The sequence below is a fragment of the Alligator sinensis genome, unplaced genomic scaffold (genome assembly GCF_000455745.1).
Source record: "Alligator sinensis unplaced genomic scaffold, ASM45574v1 scaffold1039_1, whole genome shotgun sequence".
NCBI lineage: Eukaryota > Metazoa > Chordata > Crocodylia > Alligatoridae > Alligator > Alligator sinensis.
In genome coordinates, this window is record NW_005843127.1 from 53,901 (window position 1) to 76,999 (window position 23,099).

The 23,099-nt window shown below is 46.7% G+C and overlaps 1 protein-coding gene across 1 annotated transcript in view; it reads right to left on the reverse strand.

The window, feature by feature from the left end:
• Window positions 1-17,008: 17,008 nt before the first annotated feature.
• The window catches only part of LOC102376661 (putative olfactory receptor 2B8), a 28,808-nt gene continuing 22,717 nt past the window's right edge, over window positions 17,009-23,099 (reverse strand). The window contains exon 3 of the mRNA XM_014526697.1: window positions 17,009-17,743. Within this exon, the coding sequence (XP_014382183.1) occupies window positions 17,009-17,743 (735 nt within the window). The remainder of the gene's footprint in view (window positions 17,744-23,099) is intronic.

Sequence of the window (23,099 nt, forward strand, 5' to 3'; positions counted from 1 at the left end):
GATGCCAGCCCATCACAGATGTGCTCCTTGATGATCTTCTCAAAGAGTTTCCCCAGGATTGAGGTAAGACTGACAGGCCTATAGTTGCCCGGGTTCTCCCTCCTCCCTTTCTTAAAGATGGGGACCACATTGGAATCACTCAGATGATTGTCCTGAGGTGTGAAGAGTGTTTTCTTGGGTGGTACTGGTTGCTGTCACATTCAGTATACAGGATGCTGGAGTTTGTGCTCTTGAAGGACAATGCTAGCAAGCTGTCTTCCAAACTCCGAAGGTGACACAGAAAACACAACTTGGATACATGTTCAGTGCTGAAAGCTCAGAAAGGTTTAGTGTCATCAGATGGTCTGATTTAATGGTTAGTCCAGCTTTGTGAACCTTCTCCTTGACAGGGAGAGACACTGTATGTTATTCACACTCCCCTAGGTCTCTGAAGGGAAGTCTCTGAACCCCTGTATTTATACTTGTGTGCCTTTCTTAGTTGGTCTAATAAAAGCTATCACATTTACCCAAAGAACCTGGTCTGCCTTTTTGCTCATTAGTGAATTTTTTATTTATTTTTCTTTCTTACTGGGTCATTCAGTGGTCAGAAGGCCCCGCTTTCCCATACTGTTTTTTGGTGCTGTAACTTATTATAGCTTAGCATAACTATGGCCTAGAAAACTGGGACTTGTACAGAGACCAGCAGGAAAAGGTACTTGGAGTGGGACCGCACCCTCCCCCCCCCCATTAAGGTCTTTTTCCATTGTCTCTCTATTTGGACTAAAGGCTCCCTTCTCAGGCATTGCTGGACAAGTAGCTTATACTCACAGGCAGCAGATCACTGGCCAGCTTTCCTGGTTGCCTCACCCCTGTACCTCATTCTCCTGTGCAACCTATAGACTCCAAGACCAGGGATGATCATTTTAAATGAGGGTGAATTGACCTGGGCTAGCTTTGAAATAATGTCATTGCTGAGAGCAGAGCACTTGGTGCACAGAAATGGTGAAGTGAGGATAGTGCTTGGAGACAAAGCCTTGTATTCCTATTTAGTCTAAAAGGATGGTAGGCTTTGTTGTTTTACAGGTGGGAGCTGGGAGTCAAACTTCCTGGTTTGTATTCCTGGTTCTGGTGAAGGAGTGGTACCTAACAATCGGAGCAGGAGAGGCTGGGGAGTCAGAACTCCCCTAGGTTGTATCCCCAGCTTTGGGAAGGAAGTAGAGTCTAGTAATTATAGCAAGGGGCCTGGATGGCTTGAAGTCCAGATTCTCTTCCCCACTCTGCTATTAATTCCTGTGAATCCTTCAGTGTATTTGATATCAAAATTGGATGCATGTTTGGTACATTCACACCCACTTTCTCAGAATTCCCTACATCACTTTACTGAAATGATGATGAAGACCACTAAAGCCAAGTGGGAAGTAGATATATTGAGCAAGACCCAAGTAAGTTTCATGAAGCTGAAATGGAAGTAAGGAAAGGTGGGGAAAGAGCTTCAGGAAACATTTTGCTTTAAACATTGTGGTTTGGTTCACCAGATGTTGACTGGGGACAGAGTGATATTCTATCTCTGGCACTGATCTGCAGGGTTACCAACCTTCCTGGATTGACTGGGAGTCTACTGGAGTCGGCATCAATCTTCCAGTGACTGTTGAAAGCAATCCGGGAGATTTAATATTGTGAATGATTTGAACAGTACAGTTAATGACATTATCTGGGGGGGGGAATCTCCTGGAATAGCTTCAGTCAGAGTTGACAACCCTACTGCTGGGTGATCTTATGTGAGTTGCTTCTTTGGATCAGGGATTCTAGAAGAGCTGGCCAATGATCCTGTGGGGAGAACATGGGTTGTTCACAAGCAAATTACTGATTCTTAGCAGCACATCATGGGATACTAGATTGTTGACCAAAGTCCCTGTGGAGAAAAATATGAGGTTTAGCACTAACTTGAGGATTTTAGCGCAGTGGGGTTTGTGGTGCATGTTTCCTAATGTAGCGGGCTGTGGAATATTTAAACTAATTCACCACTGAAGCTATGCAGAGGCCAAAAGCAGGATATTGGCCTCAGTAGGCAGTTGCTCATGTTTGCAACAGGCTTTTCATTCATTTGGCCCTGGCATGAAAGCCCTGCACTGTCTGTTTCATCTTCTTGGGAACTCTTCAGGCCTCCTGCCAAGGGATCCCACACTGAATTGGAGCAAACAGTCTGAGGGCTTGTTGCATGTTATACTGTGAGCTGCACAAATGTTGATGGCTTAGTGCTAGCTTGCAGTTGCACTTTCAACTTGAGTGGCACATCTGTTGAGAGTGGCTACACCTTAATAGAACAGTAGCCGGGTTATTAAGTTCAAGAGACAGCCTTGCCCTGGAGTGACATAACTTTGAGCCGCATAACAAGTGCTTTAAGCCACTTAAAGGTGTTCAATGTGCAACCAATCTAGGGGTTAGGATGGGGATGGGCAAAATATGGCCTGCAGGCTAGATATGACCCACCAAGGGATTTTGTGGCCTGTAGCGGGTCTCTTGGTTCTGCCTGGCCTAGGCTTGAGGTGCAGGTGAGGAGCAGTCTGGGCTATGGATCATGTGGCTGGTCCTGCTGCCTCTAAGGCATGCAGTGGGACTGGGACAGAACAGCTGCCAGACTCTGCCTCCTGGCAGACTCAGCTCCTTCTGGCTGGCACTGCCAGTGTTGCCACCACTGCCAGACCTGGCCGTGCTGCCTGGACACCCTGGCCCATCCACCCTGAATCCACTGTGAGGGGTGCCAGATGGAGTGGGCAGGTGGGTGGGGTCTCCACAGAGACTGGCCAGGATCCTTGTGAGCAGGGCATTCTCAGCTGGGTGGATGAGATGATGGTCATGGAGAGGTACCTGAGGGTGGGAGAGGCAGGTGGGAGGCAGCATCTGGAAGCAGGATGGGTAGCCAGGGTCAGGATTGGGATTATGGCATGGTGACAGTATGTAGCCAGGGCCTGGGACAGAGCTGCGATATGCTCCCCACATAAGGGATTGTGACTGACCTGACCCAGGACTGGGGAAGAGCATTCATCCATGACTGAGCCCCTGTTGCCCTGTCCCAGCACAGGTTTGCATGGGCAGCCCTAGTATAGCACAGCTGAAGAGTGTTGTGGCCCAGCAGTGCAGGGTGGCCCTGACAGATTTTGAATGGACTAGGCTGCCCCATGCTGCCTTGCAGCTGTGCCATACTGGAGCTGCCCACACTTACCTGTGCTGGGGGGAGCCAGGTTACAGGCGTAGGCTCTACCCCGCTCCTAGGTCGGGCCAGTTGCAATTCCTCGTGTGGGAGGCATACCATAGCTCTGTCCTGGGCCCAGCCCTGTGCTGTCACCACTGTGATCCTGATCCTAGGCCTGGTCCTGCCTACTCATCCTGCTCCCAGACACCGTTCCCCACCTGCCTGTGACCCCATGCTATGTTCCCATAAGAGCATGCCTTGCCTGCAGGGACCACTTAAGGCATTTTGGTGAGCTGTTGCTGGCAGGATGGGGGAGGGGTGCTGACCGAGTCTGCAACAGCTCACCAAAACTCCCCAAGTGCCCCTCCAGCCCAAATAATTGCCCTCCCCTGGGTCAAGAGCTCCAGGAGCTGCCCAAAATGAACATGTAACAAGGCCTTGAGAGCAGCAATGTGGTAAGTTCCCCAGTCTGAGTAGAGTCCCCAGCAGAAATCATCATCGTCCCTTGGCTCCTTCCCCCAAGCTGAGCTGCTAACAATGCCCTTGACTCCACATGTGGTGCCTAATTAAGAGCTGGGACATGGCACAGTGGGCATGATTAACATCTCAGCTACTGACATCACTTGGGGGATACAGTGAGAGAGGACTCCACTTCTTATTAAGACTAATTACTGTTTGTGATGCAACCTCTGATAAGCTCCATAACTCGGCCAGGTAGGTCAACAAAAAAAGTTTTTTTGTGCCAGGTTCAGAAGGTATTCTAAGTGAACCCAGAGGGAGACAAACTTGGAATAACTCCATTTGACTAACCAGGGGTGATTCCTTTTTCATTCCCTGCTGAGTAAAAAAGGAAGTCACTGGGGCCACTGGAACTAATTCCCATCTCCCACTGATTGGAGATCTGCAAGAGGCAGCAATGATTCCACTGGCAATTCTCCATTGATCCTCAGGTAAATTGGGAGTATTGAAACTTCTGCTTCTGAAAACTAAGAAGTAAGGTTCATGCTGACATGGTATTAGCCTTCTCTGTACATCTAAGAGCTTCTGCTAAGATTTTTCTGTATCTTTTGTAGTTGTTCTTTATACTAGGTGCAGTGGTACTAGATGTTATATGTTACAATTTTCACATCGTGCCTCTAAGAAAAGTTGGGCAGTATTAAAGTTCGCACATGCTATGAGCAGTCCCACGCTAAGGATTACATACGCTCTTTAATATGCACAGCTCTGACTTACCCGATAGAGGGCTGGTGAGTAGAAACATGGCCAGGAGCTGTCAAGTCTGTCCTGTGGCTGTCCAGCTGTCCAGCAGCTCCACACTCACCCAGGGCTGCCTGGCTCTCCCCAGGTCTCTATCAGTCCAGGGCAAGAGAGTTCCAGAAGACAGACTGGCCACATGGAGTGGGGCTGGATATGGTGCATCTTGGGATACTAGAGGACTCCACTGCTCCCTGTGGAGCAGACTAACATTACTTCAACACAAGCTGCCTAAAACCAGCTGGAAATAATTCTTGCCTGAAGAGACATCACTTTGAGACATTCAGAGGGCACTCAGCTTGCCTTTTCCTGCCTTAATGCATGGGCATGAGGAGTGCACCAATAAAGATTTTCTTGGCCAATACCGATAGCTAATAGACATATTGGCCAATAGCAATCGGATAACTGATTTATTTAGTAACAAAGCTCGTGGAATGAGCTTTAGTTCAAGTGCCCCCACTGCCATTTCTAAGCGCAGGGATGCTGATGTAGGAGACATGGCAGCACTCTAATTAGAGTGGCTCTAATTAAAGCACTGCCCCCTCCACTTGCCCTTCAACTCCAGCCTGGGGGCAGCTGCCTGAGGCACTTTAAAGTACCCAGAGATCACCCAGCCCTGGGCAGTCTCAGCCTCAGGCAGATGCCCTGAGTCTGAAGGTGTCCAGGGGCTCCAGAATAATTAATTATTGGACAACATTATCAGCTACAATGGCCAAAAAAAAGCCGATAGCCAATAATGTTAATTTTCCTTTTATTGGTGCTGATTTTGATACTCCACCCATATATTGGTGCACCTTTAATGGACACTCCCATTTTAAGAACATTTAACACCTGGGAAGGGTAACAGCTAACAGTGTAAGTGGTAAACATCCAAAATGTCCCAGATGACCAGTTGAGTTCTGTTACAGATTACCTTTAAACCATTATAAAGGCACTTAAAATGGGAGCGCTCACTTACCTGTTAAAGGGTGTTTAACCCCCCCTAAATGTTTTAAAGTTTTATGCCAGTTCAAGCAAGGGTTATCCTTATCTGTTTTACCCAGGTCATTGTTAGTCTGCTCCAGGAAACAAAAATACTGTTTTCATTGCTCCATAATCCCTGGATGCGCCATTCCTAGCCCTTCCCACTCCTTTGTTCCAGGGATAAACTTTCAACCCTTCTGAACTCTATTGCCCAGAACCCAACCTCAGCACATCCTGATCACTCTTAGCACCCCAGGGTTTGCTGCTTGCTCTAGCACCCCCCATGCACTCATCTGATTTGGCCATTGGCACAAAGGGAACAGTTAAAGTCAAATGATCACTAATAGGCAAAGGCAATTGGCTTTTCATGCTGAACAACCATCTCCCTCCCCACCCTGCCTCTCCCCAGAGTTACTGGCCACTGTACCATGCCTTAGCTTCCCCTCCCCCATGGTATTCATTTGAACTGAACTGCTATTCATTTGAACTAGTTCTGTTGGCACCCAACTTACCCAACCCATACAGCGAACCCAGTGGGTCTCCGCTCTGCCTCCATGTGGCATGCGTGGAGCAAATCTACTGGGTTTCAACTCTGTCCTGGTATAAATATAACCAACTCCTACACCTGTGTGGCATGCAATGAGATGCCTGGTTCTCAGCTTTGCCTTGGTGTGACCCATCTACCTCAATTTCCCCCTTATGCTTTTTTCATTCCTTTTTCTTTACTTCTCCCCTTTAACTCTTCATATAGAAGAATTTTCCGCTCCTGTCCATGGCACCACCTGGCTCCTGCTAGTTGCAGGAATGAAGGACCACATGCTGGCTTCTCTGCCTCTGAGCTACATAATACTTCCGCCCCCCAACTCCTGTCCTATCCTTACCAGAGAGCCCTGGCTCCTGTTCATCCCCCTGTTCACCAGGCCCTTTAGTAGCAAGTCACAGTTGTGCAGGTATGAGACAACATTACGTTTTAACCTGTGACTTCTCTAACTTCGATAGCCTAACATTCCACAGACTTGAAATATTTTTAAATTAACCTGTACCAGCACACTTATAAAGGTCTACTAGCAAATTGCCCGTCAATAATGACAGGGGAAGGGGGGCTGTCAGGGATAGAGCCCTGCGTCTGGCCCGTGTACCCCCTCTCCTCCCCAGTTCAGGTCCAATTCTGGTCCCCTCTACCCTCACCCCGCTTCCACCCTGGGTTGGGTCCAACTCCACTATGATGGAGGGTCTCCTGCCTTTCCTCAGTTGGCCCTGCTGCTTGTAAACTGCTTGCGCTAATTTTTTTTTTCCTCTGTGGAAGTTGGGGCTCCTGTTTGAATTCAGCTGGCACCACCCCCAGCCACTTGGCCCGAGCAGTCAATCCGCGCCTGCGCACTTGAGGGGGGAAAGTGTTACGGATAGACAGACTAAGCCTTTTATTGTATTAGAATTCTGCGATCCTGTACATTTGCTAGCACTCCAATGCTCCTCCCCTGACAATTACTCCAGGTGAGGCATCTGTACTCAGTGATGTAGTTTACTTTTGTTCAATTATTTGTTTAACAAATAATTTGATTCTCACGTTGGGGGGGAGCAGAACATTGGGGAATTTTTAACCGCCTTCCCTTCTGACCCTTGTTAATGTACAAACACATGCACAAGTGCATATACACATGTGCAGACAAGGTTATTTGAGGAAATGTGGTATCTTTTATTAGACCAACTGAATAGTTAGAAGAATTGTTCTTTGCAAGCTTTTAGGCACAAGTGCCCTTCTTCAGGCATAGGGAGAGTCTTCTGGTGTTTGTTGTCTTTAGGGTCAAATAGAAGCTTAAACTAATATGCAAAATGCAGGTCTGTGCAAATGCAAATGTGTGGCAGGGAAGATCAGAGAAGATAGGTGAGGGGCAAAAGCAAGAGGGGAATGGCAACAGGTGTTAAAATACAGCAGGTAAAATGTAGGGCAGTTACCTGGGGCTATTGGATGGCAGGCAGGTTATAATGTGCCATAAATCCCATGTCTATATCTAGTCTATGATGTTTTGTATCCAGAAATGTATTAAGTGAAGTTCATAGGCTTATCTATGAAAGGTGTTTTGTAAATTCCCTTTGAGGATTAGAATGGAGAGATTGGAGAGAGAGTGGTTTTCTTGTGATAAATGTGTACCCACAGGTAATTGGGTATTTTTGTCTTTGATAGATTTTTGGTGTGCACTCATTCTGGTATGCAGTTATTTGTTTTCTCCTACTCTGTTTCCATCAGGGCATTCAGTGCATATGTGCATATTTTCTGATGTAGGCTGAGGTTTTTACTCCAAATCTTTAAAGTGGTTACAGTTTGAAATAGAATAGAGAGAGAGCTCTGAAATTGAGCGATTATGTTGGGCAAAATTAGTGGAAATTTAAATAAATATTTTGGGGGGGCAAAATTAATGGAAATAAATATTTTGGGGGGTGCAAATTTTAATGTAAATGTAGATCAGCATTTGAAAGGCAGAAGAAAAAAGTTAAATCTGACAAATTGCTGATGCTTGGAGAGAGAAGGGATTTAGTAGAAAGAGCTGATTGTCACTCCTTTTGTCTTTAATATGCTGTACTTTCTCATGATAAGTTCCTCTCAAAAGAAAACTGGGTGCAGTGTAATACAGGGGAAGGAAAAATACTCAAATTGAAACAACCGCTGTTTTTATATCCATAGTTGAGAATTAGAGAGATGTTAGTAAAACTGGAATCAATTTTGTATTGAGAGTTGAGTATAAAAAGAAAGAAGCCAGCATCTCTGGGGATGGTAGGTCAATATTTGATCATCAGAGGGAAGAACAGCAACATCTGAGGGGTTTTAACTCCGTTGTCCCAAAATTAAGGGAACTGGGTAAAATCAGAGGTAATTTATTTATTTTTCTTTAGCCAAATATTAATAAACATGGAAGTCTGATGTAATTGTAGATTGATAATATTAAGAGTCCTTTTGTCAGGTATTCACAAGGGTAACTGATTGCTTTAGGCTGACAGCATTGTTGGGAAAAGGGACAGGATCCGGGGTAGGGAGTAAGGTGGTGGAAGCAGAATATGGTGAAAGTTGCAGCAGCTGGAAATGTGCAGATGACTACCCTTCTGCCCAGTTGGACTCCCTCTTGGATCTGGCAGTGCTGGGTAGCCTCAGCTGAAACTTCTACCTAAATAAAGCCTTTTAGCTTTGAGGCATGTTTAATATTAAATATGGAGCTTGTCATATTGCTTTAAAAAGAATCCAGATTTCTAATATTAAGAAGGGAAATGATTTAGTTCTTATTCATGAGGAAAAAGTTGGGCTGTTGGGGTACTGTACATGTACTCATTTAAAAAAAAACAAAACTAAACAAAACAAAAAACCTTAAGTATAATGAAGGCTTGAACTAGCTGTTTACTTCCCAAATAAGGTGGAGTGACCATAATTTAAAATGGGAGGGAAGACAAGCATGAGAGTGGAAGGAATTTTATAATGATATCCAGTACTAGAAAAATCAGCCTACCCCAAGGGGTTTTTGGATCAGTGATGACTGATTAATTTACAAGGAAAATGGGTCAAATCTGCAGGGACCATATATAAATACTTGATCACTTGAGAGAAACAGGGAAAACGAGGGGCTAAGGTTGATCGCAGAGAATTGAGTACCTTCGCTAACCCATTCTATGGTATGAAATAAGGATTCAGACAAGTTGTTTCCCTCCAGAAGCACGAGTGGCTGCAATTGAAGCTGGAAGAGGAAAAGTCTCCAAGACTTTCTCCCCTTCCAAAAACTGCAAGACCCACCCTGACATCAACACATGGCTGCATAGTTGGTATTGCCAGCAGGGCTTTGGTTTCTTTAACCATGGGGTGGTCTTCCATGAACAAGGATTGTTGGAAAGAGATGGGGTCCGCTGGACGAATACATAGGGGGTGGGGGCAGGGAGGGAGAAGTGCCTTCATGTACAGGCTTGTAAAGCCAATTAAGAATGAGTTTAAACTATGTCCATCAGGGGATGGAGGCAAAACTCAGAAGCAAGTAAAGAGTCAAGGGACCTGGCTAAAATCTTAGTAAGCAGAAGCAATAGCAGAAGCTTTAGCAATGTTCCAGGGAGGTGAAGTGGGATACCTGAAATGTTCATATACTAATGTGAGAAATAAGGGGAATAGAGGGAGAATTGATGCTCCTAGTAAAACTGGAATTATGATGTAATTGGGATTATGGAGACATGGTGGGTTATTTCACATGATGTTTGGGACTGGAGCATGGGTGTCTGGCCTTAGGGATTGCATCTGTGCTTCAGGCACCTACCCAAAATGGGTTTCCCAGGAAGTGGGAGTACAGAGGGATCTGGTGCCAGAACTAGAACTGAGAGCTGTAGCTGACATTGAGACACTCCATGGTCCAAACTTAAGCCAGACAGAGTAAACCTGAGGATTAACCAGGGTCAGAAAGCATAGGCCAGAGGTGGAAGTTGAACTAGAATCAAGAACAGGAAACCGGAATCAGGATGCCAGGGGTCCTACCATAATCAGAAGCTACAGTTGAAGCCAGGAATCAAAAGCAGAGAGCCAGCAATGAGGCACACAGAGGGTCAGAACAAACTTTCATCTTTTCCTGGATAAAGATACTGTAGGCTTTTAAGGGCTGGAGAGGGTGGTGTAGACCCTCTGCCTCAAGAAAGTTGTGGACAGATAGGAAAGAGTCCAGTAGAAAACAGCAAAAGAAATATTTAGCCTAGAGAAGAGATGACTGGGAGTGGGCAGGCAGGAATTTGATAAGTCTTCCAATACATGAAGGACAATTAGAGAGAGGATGGAGGTTTTAGATTAGGAAGAACTTTTAGACTGTCAAAATGGTCAAACATTGGAACAGGCTACCTAGAGGAGTTGTGGGATCTCCATCCTTTGAAGTTTTCAAGAGCAGGTTAGGCAGACACTTGGCTGGGATGGTTTAGTTAAGGATGATCCTGCTTTGAGCAGGGGATTGGACTCATGAGATCCCTTCCAATACTATGATCCTAAATCCCAAATCTTGGGAAACACTTTTATCCATATTCAGATTAAATAGAAATGGGACAAGATTTGGGGGGTTAGGTCAACATTCAATAATAATAAAGTCTGAATTATTTTGGTTTAGTGCCTGTATTATCCCTGCTTGATGGATACTAATGCTAGCAGATGGCTTTCCATCTCCCATAGCTCTGTGCAGAGCCAGCTTTCTTTGTGTAAAGATCCTAAAAGGAAAAAAAAAAACAATGATACTTGGGACAAATTAAAAAGTCTCCAGTAGAAAATGACAAACTTTACTAGAAGTCTAGGAAAGGTCATTTATGAGGAAAAGATGAAAGAATTAGGATTATTTATTCTATAGAAGATTGTGAGGAGATTTGACCATTTACACATTTCTAATGGATGGTTATAAAGAGACTAGTGATGTATTCTCTATCATCATAGGGGACAGGACTAGGAGCAATGGGCTCAAATTATTAGCAGCGAAAACTTAGATTGGATGTTAAAGAATTTTCTCACCATGAGAGTGTTTAAGCTTTGGAACAGGTTACCTAGAGAGATTGTGGTATTGCTATTTTTAGAGGTTTTTAAGTGTAGGTTAGATGAACATTTGGCTGAGATGGCATAATCCAGGATGATTCTGCCTTGAGCAGGGATTTGGACTAATTAATTTCCAGAGGTCCTTTTCAACCCTACTCTTCTAGGATTCTATGACGCACACTGCCTGCCTTTCCATGGCCTACCTGTTCTCATCCATCATGGATACAGTGAACGATAGCCATTTTCCCAATGCTGATGCCACATCCTAAGGGAATGGAGCAGTGACACACTGCTGCTGGAGACAGCTCCTTCCTCCCATTGCCCTCAGCCTGTGTGTCTACAGTATGCCTGGTATATGCAACTGAAAGTCTTATAGATGTAACCAAACTAGTGTAAAGCTGCCAGATCTGTACTATGTAGCCAGGCTTCTTTGGAAATGGTGACCATCCTGCCTGGCTTCAGTCCCCTTGACAAATGTACAAGTGGGTAGCCTGTCTTGCCACCCTGCAGCAGGGGTGACTGGTGCCGCCTTAGTCAGGGGGGGCACATGCCCCCCCTGCAACCACTGGCTGCAGCAATCACAGCTGAAGTGGCTGCAGCAATCGCAGCAATCAGCCAGCACTTGCGGGAGGGGTGGGGGGGAACCGGCGCTCCCATCTGCCCCCGTCATCTCCTAAGTGGTGAGTGCAGCTGGTCAGGGGGTGCACTGGTGCTCTCAGGGTGCACATGCACCCCTGTGCACCCCTATACGTCGCCACTGCTTGCTGGCCTGACCCATGTAAATACTTGTCCTCCAGGTTAGGGATAAGTTTGTTGTCCTTCACTATTGTCACCCACTGACACTTTATTTTTATGGAATAAATGCTTCTTTTGCCTAGTTTAATGAGTATGTCTGGTTCTGGGGTCCCTGACTCCAAGGACTTTTTCCAGTCACTGCTAATGTCCTCCCTCCACCCTGGGGACAGATGGTAGGAAACCCATAGCTGCACCAGCATGATCTGAAGCTGAAAAAGCCTTCCCAGGTCTCTGAATACAACCTTGGCAGCTGAATCCCATGTCACCATAACTTTGCTGACACTGAGTCCCAAGTTAAGTTGACACTAACCCATGTTTTGCGACATGCGCTGTAACTACAGCTCTGACTGCAGTGTAGATGTAGCCTCAGCAGTGGAGGAGCTGAGAACCCAAGAAGGATAAAGATTGTCATCTAGTAGGATTTTCAAAATCTTAGAAGCAGGTTAACTGCTTACATTGTAAATCATATTAAATGCTGAACTGCTTTGAAAATCTGCCTCCTAGTCCCTGCCAGTCTGGCCTCTCTGTATGGTGTTCATTAGGGGTGTGCAAAGCAGGCCTTATTCGATTTGGATTCGGCCCAAATCAGGGACAGTGATTCAGTTTGTTGATTTGGATCACTGTCCCTGATTTGATTAGGTTGAATCCGAATCTGAAGATTTGATGCTGATTCAGAGAATCAGCAATTCGGGAATAGACACAGCTTTAAAAGTTTTTTGCTATGTACTTTGAGGAACCAGTGGGGCTTGTGATTGCTGCAGTGCTGGGGTGCATGCAGCATCCCACAGCAGCGCGGGGGGGCCTCCAGGTGTTCGGCGGCAAACCCGGAAGTGGACTGGAAGTACTTCTGGCTCACTTCTGGGTGTGTTGGACAGCACGCTGGAGGGCCCCCTGTGCCTCCCCAACCCAGCGACTGGCTGTAGGGGGACCCTGGGTTCCATCCCAGACCCAGGAGGCACCAGTTGCTAAGCGGGGATGGGGGTGTGCAGGTCCACTTCTGGTCCACTTCCGGGTCTGCTGCCAAGGGTGCTGGGGAGTCTCCCACGCTTCTGTGGGACACTTCATGCACCCCAGCATTGTAGCACTCACAAGCCCCTGCTACCTAGAGGTATGTAGAAAAAACATTTAAATCTGTCTCTATGTCTGAATCTCTGAATCTCTCCAAATCTCTCCAAATCGATTTGAAGGGTTCCAATTTGATTCAGAGAGACTAAGGGGTCCTCTGATTTGATTCGGATTCAGAGATTTGGCCACCGAATCGGGCCAAATCTCCACCGAATCGAATTGGGGACTGAAGCTTTGCACAGCCCTAGTGTTCATCATCCTTGGTCAAGAGACATCCATGCATTTTTTTATATTGGGGCTTCCTCCATGGTTCTTCAACAGAGACCCACAGACAACTCTTCCTCTCCTGACTATATGATGATTTTTGTATAGTCCCCATAGTACCTAAAACTCCTAACTGAGGTCATGGCCCCATTCTACAATATGCTGCACAAGGAGAGGGGAGTCCCTGCCTCAGCTATGATCATGCTAGACCAAGGTATAAAGAGCTGCCCTTAAAGAGCTATCAGGATAAATTGCCACAAGGTGAAAGGCACAGAAAGGGGAGGTGGCTTACCCAAAGTCAATAGCTTTGCTTCCTCTTCCTAGCCCAGAATACTAACTCTTGCTCAAAGTAGTAATCCCATCTCTCTCAGGAAGGTCTTCACTGCAGAAACATGGAAATATGGAAGTGTGAGTGGAGGGTACAACTCGGGCATGCACAGAAAGTGGCTCTGATCTTAGCTTCCCCATCTCTTTGTGCAGCATGGGGGACAGTGACAGCTGCTTGCATGGGTGGAGAGGAACATGGGAGGGGGTACCCCAAACTCCAGACAGGGGAATCTGTGAGATCCTAATATGGAGGAAGGGGGTTGTAGGGGCAAGCAGCAAACAGGGCCATACAGAGCTTCTGTATAGAGAGGAAGAGAAAGTGTATGAGGAGGCAAAAGTGTATGAGACCACAAGCACTTGAAGATGCATATAGCCCCACAGAGAATGGGGGACAAGGGACAGGCTACAATGCTGGGCCTGTAGCAAAAAAGGCCTAAGTCTATCCAACCCTGGGTCTATCTATGCACTGCATCTATAGCAAAAAAGGGAGACCGGGAATTATTGCATGGGGGAAAAAAGAGACATGGGGGACCATATAGCCTCTTCAGTGCTGGAAGGGTAACAGGGAGATGGGAGGATGGCATAAGGTAGGGTGTCAAATTTGCCTTCTATCCTGGGCCGGATCCAGCCTGGGGCACACAGCGGCAGTGGTGGTAGCAGTAGCAGCAGCTCCATTCATGTAATAGCAGTAGCAGTCCAGCCCCAGCATGGGGAACATCATGACTGCAACAGCTCCAGCTCCCACCGTGTGGCAGAGCCAGAGCTGCCACAACTGCAGCATTTCTCCCTACCAGAGCTGGAGGTGCTGCTGTGTGATCTGTACTGCAGCAGCAGCAGCAGCTCTGGTTCCTGCATGGGAAACATAGCTGTAGGCCGCGGTGGCAGGCCTGGAAGAGTTAAAAGCACAGAGGCCCTAAGTCCTGTGAAGGGCAGCACAGTGTATCAGAACATTTGGGGTCTTTTCAAGAACATCTTGAGATGGGTAGTCTGTACTAACTGTCATAGCAGATAAGAGCATGTGGGGTGGTGTAACCAAACTTGAAACAACACACACGGAGCGGGTGACAGCATGAATAAGTTAATTAATCAGAAAGGTAAAGGTGCATGGCGCCCCGGCACAATTAATCATGAGGAAAGTATGTGGAACAATATAATCAAAACTGGGTACATTAGGCACAAAAGCTATTTATAAAGATCATTCATCAGCAAGTAGCAATATGCAGTGATGTATGTCTGATATAAGCACTTCTAATGTATAAAAAGAGTAGGCTAGAAATGCAGTTTGGATAGCCAGTCTGATCACCTGCTTGAGAGTATGAATAAGGCTACATTTGTATTTGCTGAACAGCTGTTTTGTGCTTATCTGAACGGTGTTACAGTAGGATCTAACAGGTTCTTGGGGTAGTAAAAGAAGCAGTAGTTCTAGCATGGGGGTGGTGGCAGGTTGGGAGCTAAGGAGGTCAGGACATGGTGGTGGTGACAGGCCTTGCTTGCCCTCTTCCCCCTGATCATGTCTGCCAGGACCAAAGGGGCCCCAGTTTCTTGAACTGGCCACACCCCAACTTCCAGTTGCTTGCTGGTATCATGATGGGCCAGATCCAGCCTACAGGCCATATGTTTGACCTTCCAGCAGAAGTAGAATGGACGGAGACACTGTGCCTTTATTCGTTCAAGCTACAAATGTAACAGTAACAATACTGTGCTCCCCTTCTTTTCTCATTCCCAATTCTCTTCACCTCTTCACAAATGAAAAAGGACATGGACCACCCTGAAGGATAACACTGTAAAGCTGGCCCTTTTATTTTAGACAGTAGAAGGAATCTGGACTTAATATGGACAGTGGCTTTGTGGTTCATTACAAGCTAAAACAGACTGCTACTCAGCTCCCTTCAATTCACAGGTAACAACTACCCTCTGTTTTCTTGAATGGTCTCGCTCTTCCACTAACTAGATTGCCTGTTGTACTGCATGTCTGTCTTTTGATAATACCTCTTCGCTCTTAATTCACAGCCCTCCTCTGTACAAGCAGACTATTGGCATTTACATGGAATCCTTTCTCTGCTACCTTACTCAGCAGGGGGTGCATCTACACACGTACTTTAACGTGCATCAGTCTGTTTTAAAGCACGCTAAAACAGTGCTAAAAATGTGCTCTTTAGTTAATGTGTATTACATTAAAATCGGCGAATATACATTAAGTGTCACTTTGGGCATTTACAGATGTGCTCCAGGCTTGGGGATGGGCGGGGCACTTTAATTAGTGGTTTTGGGAGCTGCTTTAATTAAAGCACCTGGAGCGTCACATGTATTGGTGTCCCTGTGCTGAAAAATGAATGAGCTTTACTTAAAATGCCCACACTCCCATTTTTCAGCATAGGGACACTGATGCACGTGACGTTGGAGTCTGCTGGAGTGCAGTGATTACCACACTCCAGCAGACTCCATTTAATCAAGTCTGCTCTGATGTGCTATAATTACAATGTGTTGGAGCAGTCTCACTGCACTTGTATAGACAACCTTAAAAACTGTGCTCTATGGTTAATGTGCATTAAGACAGGCTAATATGCATTTTCCTATACCTCACAATAGAGGTACTAGATTTAATGCACATTAACTAAAGTGTGTTAATGCACGTATAGACCCACCCTCTGTGTCTGCCTTCCTTAGACTTGAGGAAGAGTCTTTCAGGCCCAAAAGCTTGTCCATCACCTCTCACAACTATGCAGTCGGTCCATGAAAAGATGCATCACAAAAGCCTTTGATATCCTGTTCAGTTCTGGGTTTTTCCCAGGAGGTGTCAATAAAAGCTGGCCTAATTGTTAAGTGTGCATCTGAAGTGATCTGGGAGAACTGGTTGGACAAGGTTTCCCATTCCCAAAAACAGCATTAAGACTTTTTTCCCTGTAAACCTGATGTTTATTTCAGGGGGGGGGGGGGGGGGTGTCAGATGTCAGAGCAAGAAGCGATGGTCTCACGTTGCAGCAAGGGAAGTTTAGGTTGGGTAATAGGAAAAACGTTCTCACTAAGATGGTGAAGCACTGGACCGGGTTACCTAGAGAGGTGGTGGAATCTCCATCCTTGGAGGTTTTTAAGGCCCAGCTTGACCAAGCCCTAGCTGGAATGACCTAGTTGGGGATGGTCCTGCTTTGAGCAGGGGGTCGGAATAGACCTCCTGAGGTCCCTTCCAACCTTAATTTTCTATGATTGTCTTCCATGATTGCCTTATCTGTTGCTCTGAAGATGGCTGACAAGGCTAATCCAGGATCTACAGGTTCTATTACAACTTGGGCACGTTTCTGTGCAAGATGGGTGGCTCTGGAGTCTTGGTTTGGTCCACAACATGCTGTTTCTGCTGCTTCTGTTGTCATTGTAAGATTTCAAAGTACTGAGATTCTTGCAGCAGACTTTTTTCCTCCATTTGGTGTGGTCCTTGGTGATGGTCTTCCAAGAGTTGATGTTGCATTTATTTATTGATTTATATTTTTTAGTAAGCTCAACAGGAAATAATAACTTAAGAGCCCTAGTTTTCATTTCTCAGTCCTGACTTTTGGCAAGTTTGGAACCCTTCCCCAACTGGAAGGGAAGGCTCTTCCCCATTCACAGATGCCCCGAGACTGCCAGTCCTACATTCTTTTTCTGACTTATGCTCTCTGCTTCCAGCGCCATCTTCCTAGTGTTTTCCTGAGGGCCCCATGCACATCCTTGTTCCTCAGTGTGTAGATCACAGGATTCAGCATTGGGGTGATGATGCCGTAGAAGAGGGAGACCATTTTGCCATGGTTCTGGGAGTGGTGGGATGGGGGCTGCAGGTACATGTAGATAGCTGTGCCATAGAAGAGAGACACCACGATGAGGTGAGAGGCACAGGTGTTGAAAGCCTTGCGCCTGCCCTCAGCCGACTGGATCCTCAGGACAGCAGCGCCAATGTAACCATAGGAGACCAGGACAAGGCCCAGTGGCACTAGCAGGAAAAGCACGCTGATGGCAAAGAGTTCAGCTTCATTGATGAAGATATCAGCACAGGCCAGCCTCAGCAGGGCTGGTACTTCGCAGAAGAAGTGGTCTACTCGGTTCTGTCCACATAAGGGCAGCTGCAGCGTTAGACTGGTCTGCACAATGGAATTGGTGATGCCACTCAGCCAGGATCCACCTGCCATCACCCAACAGAGATGGGGGCTCATGATTGTTGTGTAGTGCAGGGGTTGGCAGACAGCTGCATAGCGATCATAGGCCATGACCGCCAACAAGATGCACTCTGTGGACCCCAGGGACAGGAAGATGAAGAGCTGGGCCACGCAGCCAGCCCAGGAGATGGACTTGTGGGCACTGCGGAAGTTCACTAGCATCTGAGGCACAGTGCTGGTGGTGTAGCAGAGGTCCAGGATAGAAAGGTTGCTGAGGAAGAAGTACATAGGTGTGTTAAGACTGGGGTCCAGCTGTGAGACTACAATGATGGCTAGGTTCCCCAACATCGTAAGGACATAGGAGATTAGAAAGAACATAAAAAGCAGCATCTCCAAGTATGGCTTGTCAGAAAGCCCCAGTAGGATGAACTCTCCCTCAGAGCTCCTGTTCCCTCTTTCATCCTGCTGAGAGAAAGGACAAAGGCAAGGATGAAAGGGTCAGCCATGCAAATAAGGGGGGGAAATGTAATGGCAACCTTGTTTTTCTCAAAAGGAATCATTCGCACTTGTGACTGCGTATAAAACATTGTAGCCAGATGGTGCGAATAGTGGGATCTGTATGCTGGGGAATGGTTTTGTCATAGAAAAGTATAGAATCAGAAAGTTGGAGGGTGGTGCTTGGTGGAAAAGAGTGGTCAAAATGCAGAGACTTGATTTGTTATACGCAAATTACATCTGAGGTGCTTGGTGGTTGAAAAGGATACATATGCCAAGAAAAAAGATTGGTTATGTTAATATGGACACATACTCTGTGTTCTTTGGAATAGGGGATTCTACACGATTCTGCATGTATGACATTTAGTCTTAGTAAATAATGAATTTATAGATATATATCCCCCCCTATCCAAAAGACTCTGAGCTGTTGTGGTTGTGCTGAGGTTGTGGTTCTGGACTAGGGCTTCTAAGTATTGCCATAGTAACAATAATAACAACAGGTGCCAAGATATGGATTTACCAATGAAAAACAGGCCTGGACTATAAGAGGCACTTAGGCATTGTAGAATCTTATTCCTAGGCACCTTGCCACAAAGTCCTCATTCCTGAGCCATATAACACATAACAAATGATCCTCAGAAGTCAGCCTAGCAGCTGGAGTAATGAGTAGTGTGAGCAGTGAGCAGAGGCTAGACTCGATGATCCTTCGGGGTCCCTTCCAGCCCAAATGTGTATGAAATCTATGAAACTCGTATAAAGGCTGACCTCACACCACTAGATGCCTATGAGCATCAACTTGACAGACAGTAGTGTTCAAGTTGATTGTTAAGGTGTTGAAGTTTAAGATTAGTTGATAAGGCTGGTGCCGAAGAGTCTAGAGCACATGTGGTGATAACAGTCTGAGAATTGGGGTAAATTGTGATGGAGGTGTCAATATCTGCTACCTCAAGTATTTACCCAACAAGAACTGCTACTCCATGTATAAGAGAAGGCCTAGAAATCTTTGAACCTTGTACGAGGCAGTGGTTCTCAACCTTTTTCTACCAGGGCCCATTTGTAAAGATCAATGGCCAGTTCTGACACACAGCTCCCTGGACTTGCTGGTGCCCTCACTCCCAACCCACAGCCCCTTGCCCCTGCCAGAGGGGAGCCCAGCTGCCCCCATCCCGCATGGGCCAGAGCGTGGTGGCTGCAGAGTGTCCAGCCCATGCGAGCAGCAGTAGAGCAAGTCTGGCCCCAGCATGGGCTGGAGGGAGGAGGAGAGGAGGTCTATGACCCCCACCCTACCCTGGGCTGGGGCTCCCATGCCATGCCAGGCAATCTGGTCATAGCCCCTCCTGCCCCCTAAGCAGCATCTCCTGGCCACCCCGCCCATGTAAGTACAGGTACCGGCCCCGATCCCACCAGCCCAGACATGCAGCTTTCCCCACCTCACCCCTCCACCCCCACACCCGATACAGCCTCAGTGCCCAGCCACCTTCCCCCAGTGCTGGCATGCACCTGCCCCTGCCCTCCACACACCTCCCCCTATCCCCTCCACCACACACACACCCACCAGACAGTCCCCAAGCTCTGGACATCTAACCCTCACTCCTCATACACTTACCTGCATCTCTGCTAGGACTGTTCCCATGACCATCCCTGGCTGCATGCCAGCCACGTGCATGTACATACATAGACACACGTGCACCTGCTGCCTCCAGTTGCCCCAAGCAGGTCCTTGCAGGCTGGAATACTGCCAGACTGCAAGGGGGAACCCATGCTTTCCTGCGTTTTTCTGGGACTTGCTCATGACACTTTCAAATTCTCTTGTGACCCGTTTTTGTGTCATGACCCACGGGTTGAGAAACTGGCCCAGGGGACTTGAGCATATGTGAGTTGTGCCATGCCTTGCACTCAGGGCTAACATCCTGTAACACTTTGGATGGGCATATTAGTGAGTTGGTGCTGTGTAGGTAAACACACCCAGCCAAACTTTTGCTACTGAACTAGTCTGTTGGAGTCATGTACAGATAACACCCTGACACAGGGCTCATACACAAATAAGAACTTCACTGACCAAGTGAGAAAGCGGAGGAACAACACACCTAAGCCACCTAGGGATGAAATGAAGAGGAGAGAGGTTGGACTTTGCTGTCCAAAGTAATACAATGGGCCAGAGATAGGAGCCTCTTTCTGACCAAGTAGTAGCTTCTCTCTTTCTCAGGATCCCAAGCCACAAACTCTCCATTGGTATGAGGTATGCAGGTTGTAGCCGTATTGGTCTAGAGGCAAAAGGAATCAAAACTCATGAAAGAGGTGATAAATAATTTGTTTGCAAATATCTAGTTGGTCTAAAAAAAGATATCGCCTCTTCCACTGGTATGAAGTACCTAGGCCAGGTCACCTGTTTGGGTAGCTGAGGCTTGGTTTTACCATCCGTGGCGAGGGGTAAGGGGACAGAGAGACTCCAATGTACAGCCATTTATAGTTAAGGCATTCATCCAGGATTTGGCAGACCTTAGTTCAGACTATCCCTGCTTCCCTCCTTTGATTGATCTGGAGTCAGAACTTAATCCCACATCCTAAATCAGAGCCCTAACCAGCAGGCCGCTGATATAGAGAAATGGGTCTCTCTGTGTTGTAGGAGCTGTTTTACTTTTATATAATGCACAAATACCAGTATGTGTTGGAGGAGGGACTTGAACCCCATCTCTCATTTCCAGTAAGTGCCCAAATTAGGGCCTTGTTACACATTCATTTTAGGTGGCTCTTAGAGCTCTTAACCTCTGGATTGTCCACACATTAACACCTGAAACTAGTTTTAAGCACACTTTAGGCATCTTAAAGTTACGCCACTCCAGGGTGGGTTTATCTCTAATCCATGTTACCCAGCTCATGTTTCATCAATGTGTGGCCACTACCCACAGGGGAGCTGCCCAAGTTGCAGTCCTCCAGCATCTCAGGATGCAGTGCCCCCTCCCCACCTTCCTGTTCTGAGTGGACAAACTTTCCGCCCCTAAACTCTACTGCCTGGGGGGGATGGGTTCTGGCACCAAGCCAACTCCCCCTCCCACCTGTAGGAGTGTGATCTTCTCATTGCCAGGGATATAATCTCAGGTGAACAGTTTTCAGAGCATATACCAGCTAGCCAGGTCACAGAGCATAGAGGGATCTGGGAGAGGGGTCTAGGTGGGAGGGGAGAAACCAGGTAGGGGGTCAAACTGAGTCCCCATAAGCTGGGGCTTCCTTCCTGGGGCAGAGGCAGTAGCTCCCGTAAAAGCATATTCCCTTGCCACTCCCAACCACCTTGGGAAGCATCATGGGCGACTGGTGCTTCCTTAGTTAGGGGGGGCACATGCCCCCCCAGTGACTGGTCAGTGACCGGGGCCTCACCCGCAGCCGCTCCCACTGGCTGGGGGGGGTGGCTGTGGGGTGTCCCCTTCAGCTGATTGCTAAGCCACTGGTTGTTCCAGCTGATCACTGCAGCTGCTTCCGGGAGTGCCTGCAATTTATTAAAACATGAAAGCACCTTTTAATTTTCTTCCTTTTTTTTTCTTCTGAATTTTTTTTCTTTTTCACTTCTTTTATCCTTCAGTGGCTGACTTCCTTTATTTTACTACCCTTCCCCCAGCTCCATATCCTTTCTTCCTTCCATTACATTATCCACACCCATCCCGTTAACTCTCAGTCTGTCAGCTTCATGTTCCTTCCCCTGCAGCCCATCTCTCACGTCCTCCTACTTACAGCAGGGATAGACATCTGTCCTGGCTCACCAGCTCTCTAGTGGGAACTCAGCTGTAGCTGCCAATCAAGCCCCTGGTCACCAGCCCTCTAGTGGCAAGTCACAGGTGTGCAGGTGGGGGACAGTCAGAGAAAGTTTAGGTGCAACTGCTCCAAACTTGAGCTAGCTTTATCCCTGATCAACATTTTGGCAACTCAAAGTATAACATGTAACAGGCCTTTACTGGACTGTTCAATCAGTTTTTCTGTATCTCAAAACAGAGTTTGAGTTTTTCTGTCCAGAGTTTTTCTGTATCTCAATACATTTGTAGTTATTTAGCATAATGACATGGGTGAAACAGGAAAGTATGTGCACAGTCTTTCTTGGAATACCCAATAGGACAGTAATCAGGCACCTAAGTAGGAATTGGGAGACAAACAGTGTTGTCCTCATAGCAGAGCAGGGATCTACACCCAGGCCTGCCGCATCCCTGTAGAGACTTGGCTTGACAAAGCCTTAGCTGGGCCGATCTAGTTGGGAATGGTCCTGTTTTGAGCTGGGGGTTGGACTACTAGATGACCTCATGAAGTCCCTTTCACCCCTAATTTTCTATGATTCTGTGATCTCATTAATACTTTTTGTAGGAGTCATAGAAACACTGCATGTCATTAATGAATCGTCTACTGATCAATGAAGCTCCAGTCCCTCCCCAACTAAGATTTCTAAAATAAAAATTCTCTCCTGCCCTCCATAATACCATGAAGCAATTAGTTCCACCCACCTTAAAAATATTTTCACATTACATTTGTTGACTTAAACTACTGGCATCATAATCATTATTATGGCAGCATCTACAGGCAGTAATTTAACACTGTTTAATGCTGAATTTCAAAGTATTCATCAGCTTATCTGTATCAATTGGGAGGATGGGAATCGAATTGAAGAATAATTTTTGCAGATTTCACAGTTGTTTCCTGATGCCAAATGTCACAACCCAAGGGTGTGATTTTTGTTTTTGTGTGTGCTTTGGCACCACTGAATTATTTTCCCGCCAATTTGTAGCTTTCTTTGCAGTGTGCATTTCTTCTTTGCAGCACAGAAAGGCACTTTGCAAAGAGTTCCCGCCATTTGTATTATAATTCGAGCCCCATTATTGGCTTGCGTGACATTATTCACACGTGGTGGCTAGTGATTGGCTTGCTAGCTGTATAAAAGGCTTGGGTGGTTTCCGCCCAAGTTGGAGAACCCCCGCAAGGGAGGACTCCACGAACACCAGGAGGAGGAGACTTCACACTGTGTGAAGATCTCTAAGCGCTGTGGAGCCTATCGGACCCAGCGCATTTCAAGCAGGCAACAGAGGTCTGACCAGCCTCTAGCCTCTCCCCGTCGCCGCTCGCAATCCTCGACGTA